The following is a 19927-nucleotide window of genomic DNA, read 5'->3' as shown; positions in this document are numbered from 1 at the left end:
TGGAGGTAGGATTGTACATCACGTTATTCTTTCACAATTTGTGATCATTGCAGGTCATCATGGAATTGACTTCACAACTCACCCAGCAGAACCTGCCACAAGATGTGTACCTGGTCGTTTCACTCAAAAACACCTGTTAACAGCTGCTCTTTTGTGGTATTCCATGGAATGGAAAACTTCACAAACTGTGCTGGTGCCAACCTGACATCCTCATGGCTCCAGAAAATCTTTCATCACGTCGGGCTCGTCTGATGTGATTGGGGAGTCAAATCTGTTCCATGTAACAAAATGTCGCAGAGTTCTTAACCTCTTGACGTCATTTTCAATGATCTGCCAAATACTTTAATAACTTTGGAAGTGGGTGACATCATGACTCACTTGGATAATATAATCTGTGGTCAGGTTGACGAAGGGGATCATCTGTGAAGTGCTTACTGTGCAGAGATTCGCTCAGAATCGAAACCTTTCCTGCAATATTTATAACAAGCATCACTAGGATCCTCTGACAGGTGAACACAGCAGGTTATGAATGGTGTTGTTGTTCCGGTTACACAGATAATGGAGAAAACGAGTGTTTCTGACGTTTTTGAATCATCAATCTATCTGAAAGACCACAGGAACACAAGGGACCGGGGTCAGCATGACTTATGTATTGCTGCCGACATGGCGGAATCTCAATCCCCGGCGGCTTGCTCACATGACTGTGATCCGCTGATGTATCACGTGACTATGCCAACACAACAGTGTGCACCGCAGCTCGGATGAACGTTAAGCGGTCTTTCCGTCTGCCGGCATTAGTCGGTGGATGTTAAAGATTCATCGGTGTCCTTCGTGAAGAGGAGGTGAGCTATCACCAGCAGCATGAACAAATATCTCTCCTCACTATGTCTCTCCTTTGTCTATGTCTCCAACAAAAATGTCTCTCATACTCTCACCATGTTTTCCGAAAGGACCGTTTGGAACCCCCCACGCCCCCTCCATCCACTTTCTCAACAATCCTCTGGACGAAGTCCTTTCGTTTAAGCTTCTGGGTCACACAATCTGCCATGATCTTTCCTGGGAAATCCACATTTCCAACCTCACCTCCAAAGCCAGTCACCGACTGGGAATCCTCCGTCTAACCGTACAAAGTCCTTACTCGGAATTTTCGATGGATGGTGCTCGTTGAAACTGTTGTACCTTATGTCGGAAGGTCAGCTTGAATGCGAACAATTTCCAACCTGGCCTCCAAAACCAGTCGCCGACTGGGAATCCTCTGTCGTGCAAAGTCCTTCCTCGGCCCACCTGAGCCCCTAAGCAGATACAAAGCTTTCGTCCACAGCCTGATGGAGTACTGCTCTACCCTCTGGGCTGGTGCTCCTGCCTCTCACCTTTCTTGGCTTCACGCAGTGGAAACCAAGGCATTTCGGATCATTGTTATCTCCCACGGTGAGGTTGAGTCTTTGGGTCTCTCACTCTCTCACCGCAGGCAGCTCGGTGTCCACTTTCTGTCCACTGCCGTCTCTTCTCCGGTCTTGCCCCCCTATGTCTCTCTCTCTCTCTCTCTCTCTCTCTCTCTCTCTCTCTCTCTCTCTCTCTCTCTCTCTCTCTCTCTCTCTCTCTCTCTCTCTCTCTCTCTCTCTCTCTCTCTCTCTCTCTCTCTCTCGTCTCCTATGTCTGCGATTTGTCCCCACCATATTTCCACAGGTCGCTCAAGGTCCACCAACAACCCCTTTCTAGTAAAACTACCAAAATCACGAATCATTGCTCACCTTCACTCTTTCATTCCTCTTTTTCCCCACCTTTGGAATAAACTCCCTCTCTCTGTTCAATCCCATTCTTCCCTCCAGGCCTTCAAAACAGCCGTTCACCACCACCTCTTATCATCCCCCATCCAAATCCTCGATCTTTTCTACCCCCGTTAATCCACCCCAAACCCACCTCCTTCAAATTATCTGCTTTCCTTCCTGAAAGTCCCTGTAATGTCCATCTTGTATTCCCCATGTTCCCCATCCCTCTCCCTTCAACAGATCTCCTAATGTCTCTGTTTTCCCACTGCTTTGTCCTTCCCACTCACGCCCCTCTTGTCTCATGCCCCCCTCGCTGTGTGTTGTGTGTTTACTCTCATTCGAACCTCGACAAGATATACAAATTGTTTTTTTTTTTCCAAATTCCTGTCCAAACCTTGGTTGAACGTCATGCCTGGCCATCCGGTTCGTGAAAGACTTGCGTCAAGCTTCCTCAGCCCAACCCCAAGGGTGAGAAGGACGCGTGGGGAGAACAAGGTCAAACATGACAACAAGAGGAAGGGGGGAAAGTGGGGGAAAACGTAAAAAAGAACAAACCAACTGACGAACGAAAATAAGAGAGGGAGTGGGGGGTTAAAAAAAAAATCACAACCTGGGAAAGGTCAGCACACTATTAACAATACACTGGGGATCATTTCACCGACCTCGGAAGGATGACAGGCTGAGTCAACCCCACCTGGTGTTAATTCAGCGGAAAAACATGGCTTGAATTCAGGACCCGAGGATCCCAAACCACCACCCGAACCGGGAAGCCAACACCAGACGTGTGACAGCTCGGTTGCCGGGTCACTATCATTTAGTTGGGGCACGACTTTGCCACTGATGCAGTGCCCCTCAGCCAGTACAATTAGTACTCATTTCGCCGACCTCAGAAGGCTGACTGGCTGAGTCAACCCCACCTGGCGTTAATTCAGCAGCAAATATGGCTGAAACTCAGGACCCTAAGACCCCAAGCCAGCGGCTGCTACCCGAACCACGAAGCCAACACCAGGCTTACATCGATTTATTAATTATTTATTTTCGTTCTCATCCGGGAAGTATCTCAGGGACCTTTTGGGCTCGGAAACTGATATTTGGAGCCCACAATGAACATGCGATTTGGCGATTTAAACGGAATTTTTGATTTATCGATGAATCAATTAATCGATTCATTTTTATTCATTTTTCGATTACTTGCCTACTTTTCAAAAAGTTACAGATTTGGATGAATGTTACAGCGTTACAGCGGTGACGGTGTCCTTTGAATGAACCTAAACGTGTTTAAGGAAATTCCAGCCTGCCCTATGTAGTTGGTGTTTGGGATATATGGGGAAATGTACGTTTTGATCTTCACTTTGTCTTGAAAGAATAATTTACACACTGAAAAATCACATTGTGATGGAAGCATTGCTGTCTTGACAGGTATAAAATGGAATCAACTCAAGATGGTTTCAAACAAGGTGAAGAATGCAGGACAACTCGCAGCTACGGAGTTATTAGCCAAGAAACCAACAAAGAGAAGCAGGTGATTACACCTTTGCTTTGAATTTTTGAATTCGAACACAAAGCAGCCTGTTGTTAAATCTCAGAACCGCAAAGGACAACAAAATTGACGTGACCACCACCACCTCTGCCACCCATCCCTGATCTAGTATGCATCATCGGATGGGAATAAATTATGAGTTCGGCCCCGCAGGGAGAATCTTTTCTGGAAGAGTAATGAAACTGCTGATGCAGTGCCCCAAGCAGATTATGGCAATAATTTGGCAAAGTGTTGGTGATGACTTATCTCATCTTCGTCAAAATACCATGGGACCTCAACGTCCAACAACTTATCTTAGCAGATGTGTTCCCACCTTCTGGTATATCTGAGGGCCGGCTTGCTTTGCGATGAAATTGATTATGCTTGTGAAGCATCAATCCGACAGTTTATAATCTGGTCAGGAATTGGACCCAGGTCGAGACAACTTAAAGGTGAGTACGCTGCACCGTCTTGTCAGGACAACCGGACCAGTAAGTTTGTCAACAAATTGTATAATCGATATCTTAGACTGATACCATTTGGCAGATTTCTGCTTTTCACCTCCAAATTGCTCGACATTTTGATAATTTTTTTCCCCACTGATGCAACATGATATCAGCCAGGTTCTTGATGCGAGATTAAAACATTAAAAACGACGTCGAAGGGCACTCGGTAGAGCGCATACCTGTGCTACGTAATATCTAATCCATGAAAACATATCGGGACCAATACATTTTTGAAACATCAGGCGAGATATCATTTTTGGCCCGATCAATGGTGAAGAAATACTTCAAAAATTAAATAAATCTTGTATTCGGATTCGGATTCGGATCTTCACCAAAATTGAATCAATTCGTCCTTGTCACCTAATGTGTCCCAGTTTCGTCCGAATCTATCCACAACTTTTTGAGATATTGTGATATTCATCAATTTCGCCAGATCTCTCAATGGTGAACAATCAATTAAAAATTAAATAATTATTGTATGCGGATTCTTATTCGGATCTTCACCAAAATTGAATCAATTCGTCCTTGTCACCTAATGTGTCCAAGTTTCGTCCGAATCTATCCACAACTTTTTGAGATATTGTGATATTCATCAATTTTGCCAGATCTCTCAATGGTGAACAATCAATTAAAAAATTAAATTATTTGTATGCGGATTCATATTCGGATCTTCACCAAAATTGAATCAATTCTTCCTCGTCACACATCCAATGTGTCCACCAAATTTTGTCTGAATCCGTCCACAACTTTTTGAGATATCATGCTGTATTTCGTTTTTTAGTCCGATCTCTCAATGGTGAAGGATCATGTAAAAAAATCCCAGTGTTTCATTCACACCTTCGGTGGGTGGAGATAACTAGAATATGAGATTTTCATTTTTTTATTAGTAATAAATATATATATATTTTTTTTATTTACTGTCCAGGTTCTTCCATTTTCATTGTCCTGTCCTGCAATAAATTTTCGTGTATTCCTGATGCTGTGTGAGCGAGTTCTTGACACTCTTTCCCACATCAACTGATTCAGTTTAATTGATAACCCCTGGAGGAATGAAACTGGTTTAATGACTTCTCTCTGGGTGTTATCAGAGAACCACCTCAGCACCGTCCAGTCTGGCTTTTCACTCAAGCCGATTGGCAGGGTCTCCGAGCAGCCATCAAGTTTCTACACTGGTCTCCCATCGCTCCTTTCTCCGACATCAACTCATCCTGGGAATTCTTTCAAAGAAACTTGCTCTCCCTCATGTACAGATTTATCTCCTCTCGTCTTCAGTTGTCCGACCCTTCCTCCCGCCCATGGTTCACTGAAGCTTGTGGCCAGGCTGTTGTCCTGAAACAACTTGCCTTTGCCTCGTGGAAAGCAAACCCAACTGAGGGTAATCTCAGCTCCATCCATAAAGCTCGTTACAAGTGTGTATCTACCCTCAGGAGAGCCAGAAAACACAATCTTTCCAAGCAAAAGTCTGAACTCTCAAACCTCTCCCTCCTCCAAATCCTGGTGGCATCTAATCAAATCTGTTTGTGGTGGATGTTCCCCCTCCATCCCCTCCCTTACCTCAAATGGCCGCACTGCTGATACCACACGTGAAAAGGCTGAATGCCTAAACCCGGTGTTTGCATCAAAATCTTGTCTGAAACCCATCGCTTTCTCTACCCACCTTACACAGTCGCACCCAACTGTCACTGGACTTTGTGTCCTTTTCGTCTGACAAAGTGGAGAGATTGCTGTCACACCTCGACATAGATTCTGCAACTGGCCCAGACGGCATCAGCCCACGTGTCCTAAAAACCTGCTGCTCTGCTGTTGCTCACCCTCTCTCTGTTCTATTCACCCTCTCATTTGCTCAAGGTCATCTTCCATCCGCTTGGAAATCAGCAAACATTACTGCCCTGCATAAAAAGGTGCGAAAACAGATCCCTGAAACTACAGACCAATCAGCCTTCTCCAAATCATCAGTTAGGCTACGGAATCCATCATCGCTTCAGACATTAAATCCTTCCTCTTCTCCAATGGTCTGATTTCCGATCATCAATTTGGTTTCAGACCAGGTCATTCTACCCTGGATATGCTGCTTCTGCTTTCCCAACAATGGATGGAGGTCCTCAATGCCAGACATGAACTCAGAGCCATATCCCGAGACATATTGCATGCTTTTGACATTTTCTGGCACCCTGCTCTGCTCACCAAACTCTCTTCCTATGGTATCCAAGGCCATCTCCACTCATGGCTCGCAGACTTCCTCTCTTGTCGCAGCCAACGTGTGGCTCCAAATGGAGTTCTTTCATCCCCTCTTCCTGTCCAGGCAGGAGTTCCTCAAGGTAGCGTTCTGGGCCCTGTTCTTTTTCTGGTTTTCATCAATGATCTCTCCGACACTCTGGAAAATCCTCTTTATCTCTTTGCTTATGACTCCACCCTCTCTGAGTGTGAATTGCCTTCATGGTATTAAAGAAATGGTGATATATGTCTATATATCAGTATTTATTTATTATTTCTTGCAGGCTCGATACAAAGCACAAAGAGAGCAAAGAAAGCTTCAAGTTGAACCGGCTATGAAATATCTTTTTGAGGTTCTATCAAAAAGATTGGGAATCGAGCAGACTGCTGTTGAGGAGTTCATTTTGGATTCGCTGTCAGTAAGTCGAGTTGTTTCCCAGATTGTGTTGTTTCTCTTTTTTTAAGCAATGTCAAAACAATATTATTTGTTTAGCTTTTTAAAAAAAGTAAGTTTGATTGAAAGATAAACATTTTGTATTTCATTGTGATGCTACATTTTTGATGTCCATCTCATTTCCAGGTTTCATGCATTTAAAAAGTTTTTTTTTAATATATTGTTTAGATTCAACCTCTCATCAATTTCTGCGCAAAGGAAGGTCGAAGAGTTGTGACCTTCTTTTACCAAGAAGCACAACCTCCGGGGATTGGTGAGTTTCTCCGTTGGTTAGTTTAAACGGTGAAGTTTTTGCTTGAAATCCTTTGGCAATTGCCGTGTTTGGACAAGCTGTGTCATCAAAACAAAATAATTTTTCCGACAATTTTTTTGAAAATAGTCATCAATTTATTGTGCGTGCCTGGGAAAGGTGAATGGGGCAGGTGAGCTTTGCGGTGGGGAGGGGTTAGCTCGTATGCATTGAATCCAATTACACAGATTTATCTTGTTGCTTTATTCACATTTTCCATATCCTATTATTGTGGCTTGCAGCCACGTACAATCTCAAAGGAATAAGTAAATTCTGTGTAGTTTCTATGTGATGCAGTGTCGGTGTTTCATTGTATTTTTTGAAGTCTCTCACCTCTGAGCCGGCTCGTCCAGATTTGAATCTAGGCAGAGTGATAAACTGTCATCCTGGTGTCTCGTAGGCAGGGCGAGTCATCAATGTGTGTGATATCCCTTGGATGGATGTTAAACGAGGTGTTCCATCTGCTCGTATGAGTTGGTGAACTTTAAAGATCTGACGGGTATTCTTCGTGAAGAGTTGGGAAGCTATCGCTCGGTACCCTGGCCAAATTCCTTGAAGTCCTGCTCCATCCGCCAGAGGGCACCCCATAGCTGCGCTCACAGCAGTGATGCAAACTGCAGACACATCAGGTCAGGTATGGGAACATGCGCAGAAGTAGCATGTCGCTGCGTCCACTTTCCGCCGGTACTCCAGGGGCCTCCGTCTTGCCATCCTTCCAGGCAGATGCCTGGCCCATCCCCATCTCCTTGAGATGCCGACCAACCTGCTGCAACCAGGAGGATCGTGGTCGGCCCATCGGCCTCCTCCACTCACGAGGCTCCCTCGCTGAGAGAATCTGGTGAGCAGGATCAGCGTCAGGAAAACGAGACACATGTCCAGACAGCCACAGCTGATGCACATGGACTATACAGGAAACAAATCTCATCTGAGTCTCTCTTAGCAACCTCTCATTGGATACAAAGTCTGACCAGTGAGAGCATTGGATTCTCCGAAGAGATCTGGTACCGAAGGACTTCAGTCTACATCTCAGATCCCTGGTCAGAATCCAAGTTTCACATCCGTAGAGTAAGACTGGAAGTACCAAGGACCTCAGACTCGGACTTTTGTCATCCTGCATAGGTCCCGACAGCACCACACCCCGTGGTACAGTGAATCCATGACTCCCCAGATGTCTCTAAACCTCTCGCTCACAACATGCGGAGACACGAATGTCACTGCCAAGGTAAGTGAATCTCTTTACGACCTCAACATCCTCACCACAAACAGGTACAGACAAGAAAGCAACATCCAAGATGTCATTGAAAGCCTGACTCTTAGTTTTGACACAGGAAACCCACAATCCCAAAGACTCCGACTCCTCATTCACCACCTTGAGGACTCCCATCAGGATATGCAACGTCTCCACAATCTTTTGGGATATCCAGTGACTGCATCATCTGAGAAATCAAGGTGAGAGATCTCAAAACTTTCAAACGCTGCACCGCAGCTTGATCTCTCCGACATCGTCCCCAGAATCCAGTCCGTACAAGCGCTGAAAAGTGTGGGAGCCAATACACACCCCTGAAAAACTCCAGTCGCAATTGGAAATAAGTCAGACATGGAACCACCACACCTCACAGCACTCTCAGTACCAGAGTATAGTTCAGAAATCAGATTGATTCGTTTCCCGATTCCCGATTCCCAGAATCAAACACTTTGCAGAGATCAACATAGGCTTCAAGCAGTCCCTGCCAAAACTCTCGTCTGCGTTTGGTGAAGACCCGGAGAGCAAGGACATGGTCAGTCATTGACCTCTTTGGGGTAAAGCCCGACTGGTGTGGGCTCTTGTGCTCAAACAGATGGTGGCGAACACTATCAAGAATTATCCGAGCAAAGAACGTTGCAAGGCATTGAGAGCAGCGTCAACCCTCGGTAGTTGGGATCATGCCTGACGACCACCCCTCCCTTTCCTTCGAGGGACAACGAGGCTCCCCTTCCCATCAGTTAGGCTGATGCCTTTGCTCCAAAGCGAACTGCGTGCAACCACATGAGTACTGCCTTTTCACCATCATTGAAAAGTTCAGCATGGATGCCACAGAATCCCAGGAGCTTTACCCCCTTTCAAGTAGGTCAACGCAGCCTGTCTTCCCACAACCTAAGACGGTTCACAGTTGATTGGAGGGTCAGCAATAAGGACAGTAACACCCATGACATCCAACTCACCAGCTGGTGTATCATCCTGGTACAGTTGCTCAAAGTAACCGACCCAACGGGCCTTCATTTCAGACTCCTCTATCAAGCTCCACCACTCTCCGCTCTAACTGCAGTACACCGAGGGACGGGCTTGGACGAACGCAATGAAAGAATTCCTTTGCAAGCAGGACGATAATCACCTGACCACAGGTGATGCTCTACCCCCTCACAGATTCCTTACACATAGACCTCCTTGTCCGCCCTCAGTACACGTCCAGTTTTATCTCAGCTCCACCATTAGGCCTGGCACTGCAACTCTAGTCAATGGTATTCATTGTCCCTTGAGAGACAAAGTTCTTCTTCACCCTTCGGTGTGTTCGAAGACATCCACTGGCAACATCAAGGATAGTGTTACTGAAGGCACTCCACAACTCTTCAGGATTCCCTGAAGCACCCAGACCCCCCCCCCAAATCCCTCTCATCCTTGAGCCTGCCAATATCCAGCCTTGGCTGGTTGGCACCATTCTCCCAGATTTAAGCTGAAACTTCAGAGTTGCTAAAACAAGCCTGCAGTTGGTTTTGAGGAACTGAGCACTCCGGTAGACCCTCAGTTCTGAATCATCCTCCAACGACCATCAACGAGCACATGGTCAGTGTTCTTTGCCACATCACCAGAGTTGGAACACCAAGCCCAGTAATGATCCTGTGGGCGCTGAAACCATGAACCAGCCACCCCTAAACAGCCACATGCTACATATGAAATGTATCAAATGAATGATCATGTCATCTTCAAGCTGAAACACAGCAAGAAGAGGAGTGGGAAAGTGGGGATGAAAACAGAAAAGGAACAAACCAACTGACAAACTGACAAACAAAAAGAGGTGAGGGAGAGGTGGAAAACAAGATCACAATAACCTGGAAAAGTGGGAGTACTTCGGAACGGGGTCATTTGGGGTGGAAGAGATCATTCGTATGGATGGGGGGAATGAGATGAAGTCATGGGAATGGGCTGTATTGAAGTGTTGGAGGGAAGAATGGGATTGAATAGATTGGAGAAGTTGGTTGTTCAGGTGAGAGAAGAGAAGAACAAATGAGTGGAGGTGAGGAGTGAGCCTGGATATTCAGAGTTTAATAAGAAGAGGGTTACTGGCAGACCATGTGCACCCTGCAGAATCCTGGGAGGGACAGAGCCAAGATAGGGCAGACGGTGAAAGACCAAAAAGGTGGCGGAACACTACAGAGAGGCCAACAACCTGTCTCCGATGAAACGATAACAGGCCTGGACACTCAGCTTCATCATGGGAGATCCCGATGATTTTGAGGGCCTTGCTTTCCATGACGTCAAGTCGGGCAAGATGTGAGTCATGGTTGCCAGTCAAAAGGTGGGAGTAGTCTTCCATGAAGCTGGGAATGAAGGCCTTGTAGTTTGTCTGAAGTTCAGATTGTTCAAGGATAGAGCTTTAACAATGGAGGATGACCAGTTGGCGCCTGCCTTTGGAGGCCCTCTTCGAAACATGGGCTATCCAAGAACGATCATGGCTGATTGTGAGGCCAAAAAGTTTGAGTGACTTAACATCTTCAAGATCCTTATTTAGGAAGTTGATGGGATGGTTAGCTCGGCAGCCCTTACGGAGACACAGTGTGAGTGTATGGGATTTGTCAGGGTTGAAAGACATATTCCAAGTGTTGGCCCAGCTTCTGATTCTCTCAAGTTCTGCAGAGAGGGAAGAGGCTGCTGCATGCCTGCTTGTCTGAAGGATGAGAGATGATGATACAGCAGAGGGTGCAATCATGAGCAAAGATATATTGTGCAGGATTTTCCATGAAATCAGAAAGATATAATTGATAAAGATGAGGAGCAAGACTGGGCCAAAAACACTCCCTTTGGGGGACTCCAGCTTTGATAGGAAGAGATGGGAGGATCCCTTAAGAGCGACACTGACTGTGTGAGTGGAGGAAGTCAGTGTGATCCATGAGAGTCGGTGTCCTTAAATGCCATAAACAGAGAGTTTGGAGACCAAAGTGGGGGACCCGACGATATAAAATGCTCAATACATGTCCAGATAGACGGCTCGTGATGCTCAACTCAAGTGATGCTCAAAGATGTCGTGATGCTCGACTTGTGGAATCGTGACGTGGTGTCATTCCTATCTTTTTTATTGTTTTTTTTTGAGATTTCATCCCTCTATATTTTTACATTTTTCTTTAAAAAAATTTTTTTGTTGTTGTCTTGTTTAATTCAGCTTGCTGTTTTGAAACAATAGTGCCAGATGGACCATCATGGCAATCATATCCTGGAAACGTACAATTGTTGCACCTCTGGTATAACTCGAGTCGAGAAGGCCAAGCTGAAAATTCCTGCAGACAATAGCTTGGGTTGCTTTGAAATGCTTTGACTGTTGTTTGTGTTTTCAGAAAGCGCAAGTCAATTCTCAGTTGTTTTCAAACAAGAGAAAATGTTGCGCCTCTTTTTGGCCGACCCAGTATAAGACTGCACCGCCGGTCTAGTCCTATATTTCATGAGACGCACAAATGACATTGCTTTGTCCGTCAAGAATGTACGTGAGGTAATCATTGAAAAATGGTCAAGATTCACTCCACGAACAAAACTTAACAATCTTTATCATTAATTTAATTCATCACACTCTGTATAATTTGAGAAATGTCTGTTTGTTTGTTTATTTGTCTTTGTACACTTCCAAACCGCTGGACTTAATGAGTTGAAAACTGGTGGTTGTGCAGTTCCGATGGAAAGTAGACATTCCCTTCCCAAATTTTCACCTGTTGTTGCCTGATAGTCTGGAACTAAATCACATTAAATCAGACTTTCCACCTTTATTAACACATCGTAACCCACAACCTCCAAGTGAAAAAGTTTTCCCCACTTTCCCACGCTTATTGTGCTGTTTGGTGTGATGCTAGGGAGTGACGGTAAACCAACCATCAGTAAGTTTAACAATGCACCTAACCCCAACAGGAAGTGTATTTCGGTGAAATCGATTGCACCAAAGATGTGTTACGAGGAGCAAGAATGAAAATTTCAAACATCTACTACCCTGCCATGGACGTCAGTGACAAATGGGGTGAACTCAACAACTCCAAATCTGGAGAGAAAACGAAAAAGACTTTCAAAGAGAGCATATTGAGCTTCATTTCGTTTTTGGATGGTATGTTATGTTTTTTTTAATACCTCTTAAACATCAGCAGAATATCATCTGAGTGTAGACTTTTTGTGTGCGTGGTGTTGGCTTAATGGAGAGGGTGGTGGGCTGGGGATCCTCCGATCCTGAGTTCATAATCCCACTCGGCTGTTGAATTAATACCAGGTGGGGTTGACTCTGCCTGTCATCCTTCCGAGGTCGGCAAAAATGAGTGGTACCCCAGCATGCTGGAACCCTGTGTCGGAGTGGTGACCCGTCCAGGATTGTGTCCAATAGTTGAGAAGACTGCTTTGGTAGCACCAACACTCCACACAGAGTATGGTCCTGATAGATGGATGGATGGATGGATGGGAGACTTATTCTGGTGCTCTGCATTTGAGGTTTGCATCCATAGAACAGCGGTTCCAGTTAAAACTTCATCTGAGCCTGGCTCGTGGACTTATTGTGGAACTTTGTGAGTGAGGTTCATTTTTAATAATGGCATAATACACATTCTGAGATGTAGAGGAACACGATGGAGTTCAGTGGAGGAACAACTGGAGGAAATCGAATTCATCGACGCACTACCGGAGGAGACTCTCCACAAACACCACATTCATTTGCAGAAAACGAACATGGCAGACAGCATTTGTCACCCACTTACATGAAAGAGGACACACTTAGTCACTTTATTCAAATATTTTGTAAGACTTGAAAAATTGTATCGCACCAACAGTGTTTTGGTGTTGAAAGTTTGGTGTTGAAAGTTTGGTGTTGAAAACAATGGTGCTCACCATGCATCGTCTGATTAACTAATTATAGATTTGTAATTCGATTTGGAGAAACAGAACAGAGTGCAAATGATGTCATAATAAATTAAGAATTACAATGCTTTGCACGGTGCGTTATAATACGGAAGTTAATGACAACTTAATTGGTTCGTCCATCCCAGTGATGAGCATGGATTGTGCTTCCCATTTTGATCTCCACAGCAGGTAAGATGTGCTCAGAGTGTTGAAAATGACAGAAACAAGATCGTTCAGCAGCTTTGACATTTCTTAATAACTCGCAAAAGGACCCGTCCCCAATTAAAGTTGAAGTTAATTGATCAATTTAAATTATTTCATGGACTTTAAAAAGGTTAATTGTGTTGCGTTCAAAAAACAATCTGCTCTTTTACAATTTGAGACCAATTGGTCGTCCCTGTTTGCCAAGAATTGCGATATTGGTCACTTTGAGTTTCAAAGTCAGATCGGTGACTTGCTTCCAGGTACCATGTAAACCTGCACTACCTGTTCCCTGGCCAGGTGAAACATTATTTTAGATCGAAACATTATGGTTATGAAATGAAGTGTAATTTTCCAATCACAAATAATGGAAAATGAGCAACAACATAACGAAAGTTCGCAAAACAAAGGGTTATAAAGGTGTGTAGCCCCTTAGTTAAGCGGGGGATACCTGTACTCAGAAATGACTATTATAAACAATTCCCATTTTACTCTTGAAGCCATTCCCATGACGATATCTGATTTTAGGTGTATAAGCATTAACCTCACACTGTTCCAATACATTACCAAACATACGCATTGATAATTGGTGATACTATGCTGTGGGCCAGCAGTGGAATAAATGACAAGGGGGGAATGGGATTGGGGGGGGGGGGAGAGGTAAATGCAAATGGGATGGAAGGATTTAATAGTGCACAAGTTGTGCATGTTATATAAGTGCTGAGAGGAGGTTGACATCAGGAGCGATGGCACGTCGGAGAAGTGACCGATCGGGCAACAGTGGTGAATGATAAACTTTGACACAGTGACGATGTCTTGATGGCTTTGACAGCATGAAGAGTGGCTTCCAATACAGTGGGCTCAACCAGATGAGTGATGTCGGCTTTTCCAGCACACAAAATGCCATAGTGGTGGTGGAGTCTCGGGGGAAACCAAGGGAGCCCTGGGGGTGTAAAATGCGCAGGTTAGTCAGGTGGGACTGTGAACATTGGAAATGTGCAATATGGTCCATTCAAAGCGTGGACTCATGAACAGATGGAAACATGGCTGAATTGGAATGAGCTCGTACCTCTCTCTCCGCCAGGCTGAACAGTTTATGTTTCACGTCCCACCGAAAGGCCAAATCTGCACCCGGACTTTAACCAAAAATCTAATTGACTTGTTATTTTCACCGATCTAACTCATCCACCAAGTTTTCTCGTGACCCGTCCACAATTTTTGAAATATCGTTCTTTATATAGTTTTTTGGCGGCCGAGCTATCTCTCAATTTGTGAAGAATCACTTTAAAAATTCTTCTGTCTGGATGTGTAATCTTCACCAAAATCATATCAATTTGTCCTCGGCACATGCCAAAGCCTGTCCACCAAGTTTCGTACAAATTTGTCCGTAACTTTTTGAGACATCCTGCTCACAGACAGACAGAGACGTCTGTCTCTCCATCCACCTTCAGTGGCAGAGGAAACAACAACCACTTTCAACCACCATTACCGGCTGAGCTAAGTCCGAAAGCTGGGCATGATTTCTCTCCTCGAAGCTTTTGGAAACCACCACATATTTGAAGAGTTTATATTTGTACATTTCCACCCTTCCGCAATGACTGTAAAAGTTTGATAGTATTTTCCTTTGATTTTGAAAACGAAGCACCGGTGTCCTGATTCCTTGGCCAGGAAACTGCTCTGGCTTTGACCGACCCACATTTACTTTTCCAGGCGCTGTCCGAAGCATTGAAGGTGTTCCGGAATTGCAAAGGCCAAGCGCAATAGACCTGAACTGATTTCAATCCTTCGATGATATTACGGCTGCTGCTCATGATCCTCAGTTGCTGCCTGAATTTGAAGGCATCTTGTTGATTTGGCATCAACAGATATATCAGGTCAGGCAGATGCTTTGATGAGATTTTTTTTTTTAAAGAAATCCCTATTTTAACAATGATTTTGTTAATATGACCGATGATGATAATAGAACACACATCGACACCGGTGATGTTAAAAAAAAACTTTTCCTGATTAACTTTTTGCCATTATTTTGTGATTCTATCTATCTTGATGATGTATTGAAGGTACTCATGAGGCTTGTTGTCTTCCATAATGTGGAAAAATCTATTTAACTTCATAAATATGAGATCTGATATTCTATCTTGCTTCACAGGTGTTGACGGAGAGCGAACATGTCCGGAAGGAAGCAGATAACTCTGGCCCGTTGACGGAGCTGGAGTATTGGAGGTTCATGTCGGTGAAGTTGAACTCGATTATACAGCAAGTTGAAGGGACGGATTGCCGCACCGTTTTGAACGTCCTCCTTGCAGCACGCTCCAAGCTCATCAAGGTATCTGTAAAAGTGACCGGTGTTTTAAATTCTGCAACTCTGTTGGCCAGAATTATTCTGTGTTTCTCTGTAAGCAACGCCGTAGCTTTCCACTTCTCACCAATATTGATCTTAAATGTCATCAATGCTGATGAGCTGAGATTATCCGGCCACTTTTAATATCCAGAATGTTCATATTGTTATGTTTGTGGGTTAGATGGAGGAACTTCAAAGGAAAGTTAGGAAAGTATAGAGTTGCTTGGTCTGTGGACGTGTAGGAGACATTAATTAGGTAGACGTGTAGGAGACATTAATTAGGTTAATTAGGTAGGGAAACTGTGAGCTAAAGTGTGACGCGTCACTACACGCGGGTGGTGCTGTGTTAATTAGGTATGGTTTAAGGATAATTTTCCCAGCATGTGATTGCCATTGTAAATAGTTGATTTATTTTCATTAAACCCCATATTTATTTAAGTTGCTTGCGTCTGTCTATTTGTCATGGGTTCACCATAAACCCCATTGTGCTTTGCTTCTGTCTGCTCCGTCCTTGCCGTCCTATCCTTCCTGCGCGCGCCATCATCTCTGAGAATCTGGGCTGCAAGCTTCCAAGGGAAATCGTTCAGTTATCCGTCCAGATAGGTTAAACCACCCGGACACGACAATATGCAGTCATGACTTTGTTAATTAATTAATTATGCAGATATCTTGTCCCAGGGGAGAGATGAATGGAGTTGTTTGCTCAGCAACAGCGCAGTGATGATTACGCTGCTATTAACTCTTTAATTGATGTCATTTCATCGATTTTTAAACCAGGATATGTGCTTTATATTTCCCAGAAATGGAGAGAAATGGACGGCAAGATCACAGATGCTGCGAATGAGGCAAAAGACAACGTGGCACATTTATCTACACTCGAAAGAGTCTGTCAACCTCTTTACAGCAGCGATCCTGTAAGTTTTCTTCGTCATCATTTGTCATGCCAATGATTTATAATCATGAAAGAATCGATATTCTATGGTCACTTGCATATCGATAAGTAAGATACTGCAACTCGCACCCAGCCAATCCTAACCGAACTCGAACCTCGTGATGATGGAGTTAACTCTCCCCGTCTTGCAAAGTGTGAACTGCTTTGTGTCCTACTGAATGGCCGGATCGGATCTTCACAAATATTGAACCAATTAGTTGTTGTCACACACCCAACCTGTACAGAAAGTTTTGTCCGAATCCTTGCATAACTTTTTGAGTTATCCTGCTCATAGACAGACAGACAGACAGACAAACAGCGGTGCAACGTAACCGGCTTCCAACTTCGGTGGTGGAGGTCACAACAAATATGAATGTGAAGAAGAACAATAAGAAGCCATCTCGATCAGAAAATAAATCACGTGTATTACCGATAACGATTTTGGTTTTGCCTACCTTATACTCCACCGTAATTGACACGGACTCAATTGAGAGGTAGTCAGACACACAGAAGGAGAAAAGGGTGAGACGATGTGGGGAAGAGGGGGGGTGGTGTCCTCGTGGGGGGATAACGGGGTGGTTTCGGTGTGCTCGAGCCAAGTGGTGCACTCTTGCCGAGACACTGTGGGGCAAGCAGACAGCTATTTCCCCACGCAGACTATGCTGTGATCTGGATCTCCTGCCAGTCTGGGAGAAATTGCCACTGGTGTCCCGAAGATCATGGGACCGGTTCCTCCTTTCGCTGGGGTGGCCTAAATAACCCCCAGCGATGCTCCGGTATGGAGTCCCGCTTTGGAGTTCTGTTAAGAGAATGAGATAACCTTCACACACTTCTGACCCTGTCAAGGTCTTGGCACAACTGCTCTGCCACGGACATCACTCTCAGGATTCCTGCCTCAACTGCCCGAACGCAGACCTCGCTCTCGAGATTCCCGGCTTAACAGCTCTGATGTGGACCTCGCTTTCGGGATTTCCGGTTCGACGACCGACTCTCACCCACAAACCCAGTTCAAAACCTTTCCTGTCTTGACGTCATCAGGAATGCTCATTGGTCACGTGGCTCGAGTGCACTGTTGATTGGCCCGATTTCAAGAGAACGCATACTCCATTTGGCTCGAGAGCCACGAGTCGTGAGGCCAGTCAGGAGAAAGGGGATCGTGGTATTAATCAACAAAATAAATGAGGAATAATCACATTTTAAATTGAAAAACCCAAAGGGATGGAGTGCAGACAAAGGTTCTGAACACGAGTGTACGTTGGCAGATCGAAAATGGGATTTACAAATATAACTACACGAAACATCTAAATTGTGATTCAACGAATCAACGACTTAACACCTCAACCCGCAGCATCCATTCTCGTTACAACACTTGAGGCATGTTGAATCAGTTGTGAAATAACATCTGGAGGTCAAACATGAAATAACGAAGATTTTTCAAGTTTATTGGTCAGTCGAAGTTGTTATAACTCAGCGAATTTTGTATTTTTTCCACCCAAGTATGTTGGTCTGTCGCGTTTGACGTTCGTAGCGTTTGCTTGTCACATAATTTTTGGTCAGAGTTTTCAAGCAATCGTTCTGAAATTTTGTGTGTGTGTAGTTGACCGGCCAAGGACAGCAAGGTTTAATTTTGGTTAAGATCCGAATCCGGATCCGGATACGAGAATTATTTAACTAATTCTTCAACATTGAGAGATTTTGCCAAAAATGATGTCGAGCACAGCATCTCAAAACGTTATGGATGGATTCGGACGAAACTTGGTGGACATGTTGGATGTGTGACAAGGACTAACTGATTCGATTTTTGTGAAGATCCAAATCCAGATCTTTTTCGAGAATTATTTAATTTTTAACTCATTTTTTCTCACCATTGAGAGTTGGGGCTAAAACGATATACGGCACAATATTTCAAAAATGTGTTGGGCCCGATATGTTCTCTTGGATCAGGCATTGCGTGGCGGAGGAATGGGCCCCACCGAGTGCCCTTCTAGTTTTTAATCGAATTATTATCACAATCTTTAGCTTGCCTGTTCGAAGAACAGAGAGCTATAGCAATACCCCGGCGTGAGCGTGAGCTTGAGCGTCAGCGTGAGCGTGAAAATGTTAAAGTTTTTGGTGCAAGTTGTTTAGAAGCTTGCCATTCATTTAATATGTGTACGAGGATGCTGATATTTGGCATGGAGGTTCCTTTGGGGTATATTATTGATGTGGTGGAGTTGAAATAAAAAAATAATTTCAAATGTTTGAAATTTGTGACCTGTTTTGAACTTATATTTTTTGTAGCACATCAATGTTAAAGTTTTTGGTGCAAGTTATTTAGAATCTTGCCATTCATTTAATATGTGTACTTGGATGCTGATATTTGGCATGGAGGTTCCTTTGGGGTATACTATTGGTGTAGTGAAGTTGAAATTAACAAATGATTTTAATTTTTTTTTAAATTTCAACCTAAGATGGTGTCAAAGCCACCAAATGCATGCCTGTTGATAGCAGACGCTTGCCATTCATTTAATATGTGTACTAGGGATGCAATGAAGTCCAAATGAAATAAATTTTGTTGGTGCACCTTTTTCACAGACTCAATATTTGTGAAGTCAAAACACTACATATTACTTTTTTAGCTCGCCTGTTCGAAGAACAGAGCTATTGTAATACCCCCAGCCTGAGCGTGAGCGTCAGCGTGAGCATGAAAATGTTAGTTTTTGGTGCAAGTTATTTCCTTTCCCATGTTTTCATTTACCACACTATTTTTTTTTACTTATTACAATATACAAATAAATATATTGCTTTAAAATAATTTGGATCAGACTTCACTGCAATGCTTTATTAAAATATTATTGGACTCGTCTTTTAAAAACGATAAATGTACAAACAGGCGAGCATTGGGTGGCTTTGACACCAACTCTCTGGTTTTCAACACCTTGATATACTTGAGGGAAGTTATTCAATGTGAATTATGCTTCAATGTCTCTCTGTATGTTTCTGCAGGTGGCCATAACAAAAGAGATCCAGAACCTCGTCAATCAAATAAAGGCGATACATGACTTTTCTCGGTACTACAAGTCATCCGAAAGGATTTCCACCTTATTAATGAAGGTATGTCTGCTTCCTTTTCTATAACTTGCCGGTGGAAGCTGTTCCTCAGCATCAGAGCCGTGCACTGTTGATGATGCAACCAGCAGGTGCAACCGGGTGAACATCATCAATGTACTTATAGTTGGACAGTGGGGAAACAAGTGCATTGTTCTTGCCGTCGGTGGTTGCCATTGTTTTATTTGCTCAAACAGCAAAACAGCACCGATTGTAAAATTTTCTCAAATTGTCCTGTGCAACATATCCTTGCATGAAAACTTTTTGACACGAATTAATTGAATACTTTTGGTTGGTCTGTTACACATTCCCATTGTACGCGTGGCTCATGATGGATGCAGGGGTACCTGGTTGAAATGTGATAAACTGTGTGGATGTTTTAAATGATCAGATACAGTAGTTTCCTTGCTTTCTTACTCTTGTTTTTGTCCAGCATGTGATTTATGTACAAGCTCTCCAACACCAGCCCGAAATCACTGGAAAAAAAAATGGGGGAAA

General features: G+C 43.9%; 2 protein-coding genes across 3 annotated transcripts in view; both read left to right on the top strand.

Moving 5' to 3' along the window:
- The window catches only part of LOC147006535 (dynein axonemal heavy chain 8-like), a 262978-nt gene that overhangs the window by 65761 nt on the left and 177290 nt on the right, over positions 1 to 19927 (top strand). The window lies entirely within an intron of this gene.
- LOC147006537 (dynein axonemal heavy chain 8-like) overlaps positions 1 to 19927 on the top strand; it is an 82691-nt gene that overhangs the window by 52423 nt on the left and 10341 nt on the right. The window contains exons 1-5 of one of the 2 annotated variants that reach the window (XR_015054779.1): positions 11953 to 12090; positions 15220 to 15396; positions 16212 to 16325; positions 19328 to 19435; positions 19863 to 19927. The exon at positions 19863 to 19927 is cut by the window's right edge and continues 211 nt beyond it. Coding sequence is in view for 1 of the 2 variants with exons in the window: in XM_085868615.1 (XP_085724741.1) it covers positions 3196 to 3291; positions 6293 to 6427; positions 11901 to 12090 (421 nt within the window). In the remaining variant the exon portion in view is untranslated. Of the gene's footprint in view, positions 1 to 3188; positions 3292 to 6292; positions 6428 to 11900; positions 12091 to 15219; positions 15397 to 16211; positions 16326 to 19327; positions 19436 to 19862 lie in introns of those variants that run through there. The other variant, XM_085868615.1, reaches the window with a different exon arrangement.

This window comes from Eptatretus burgeri, unplaced genomic scaffold (assembly GCF_056783735.1).
Source record: "Eptatretus burgeri isolate ZD-2024b unplaced genomic scaffold, Ebu_testis_v1 Ebu_testis_scaffold_3167, whole genome shotgun sequence".
NCBI lineage: Eukaryota > Metazoa > Chordata > Myxini > Myxiniformes > Myxinidae > Eptatretus > Eptatretus burgeri.
Note: the sequence above shows the minus strand (reverse complement) of the source record. Positions and strands in the feature narration are given on the sequence as shown.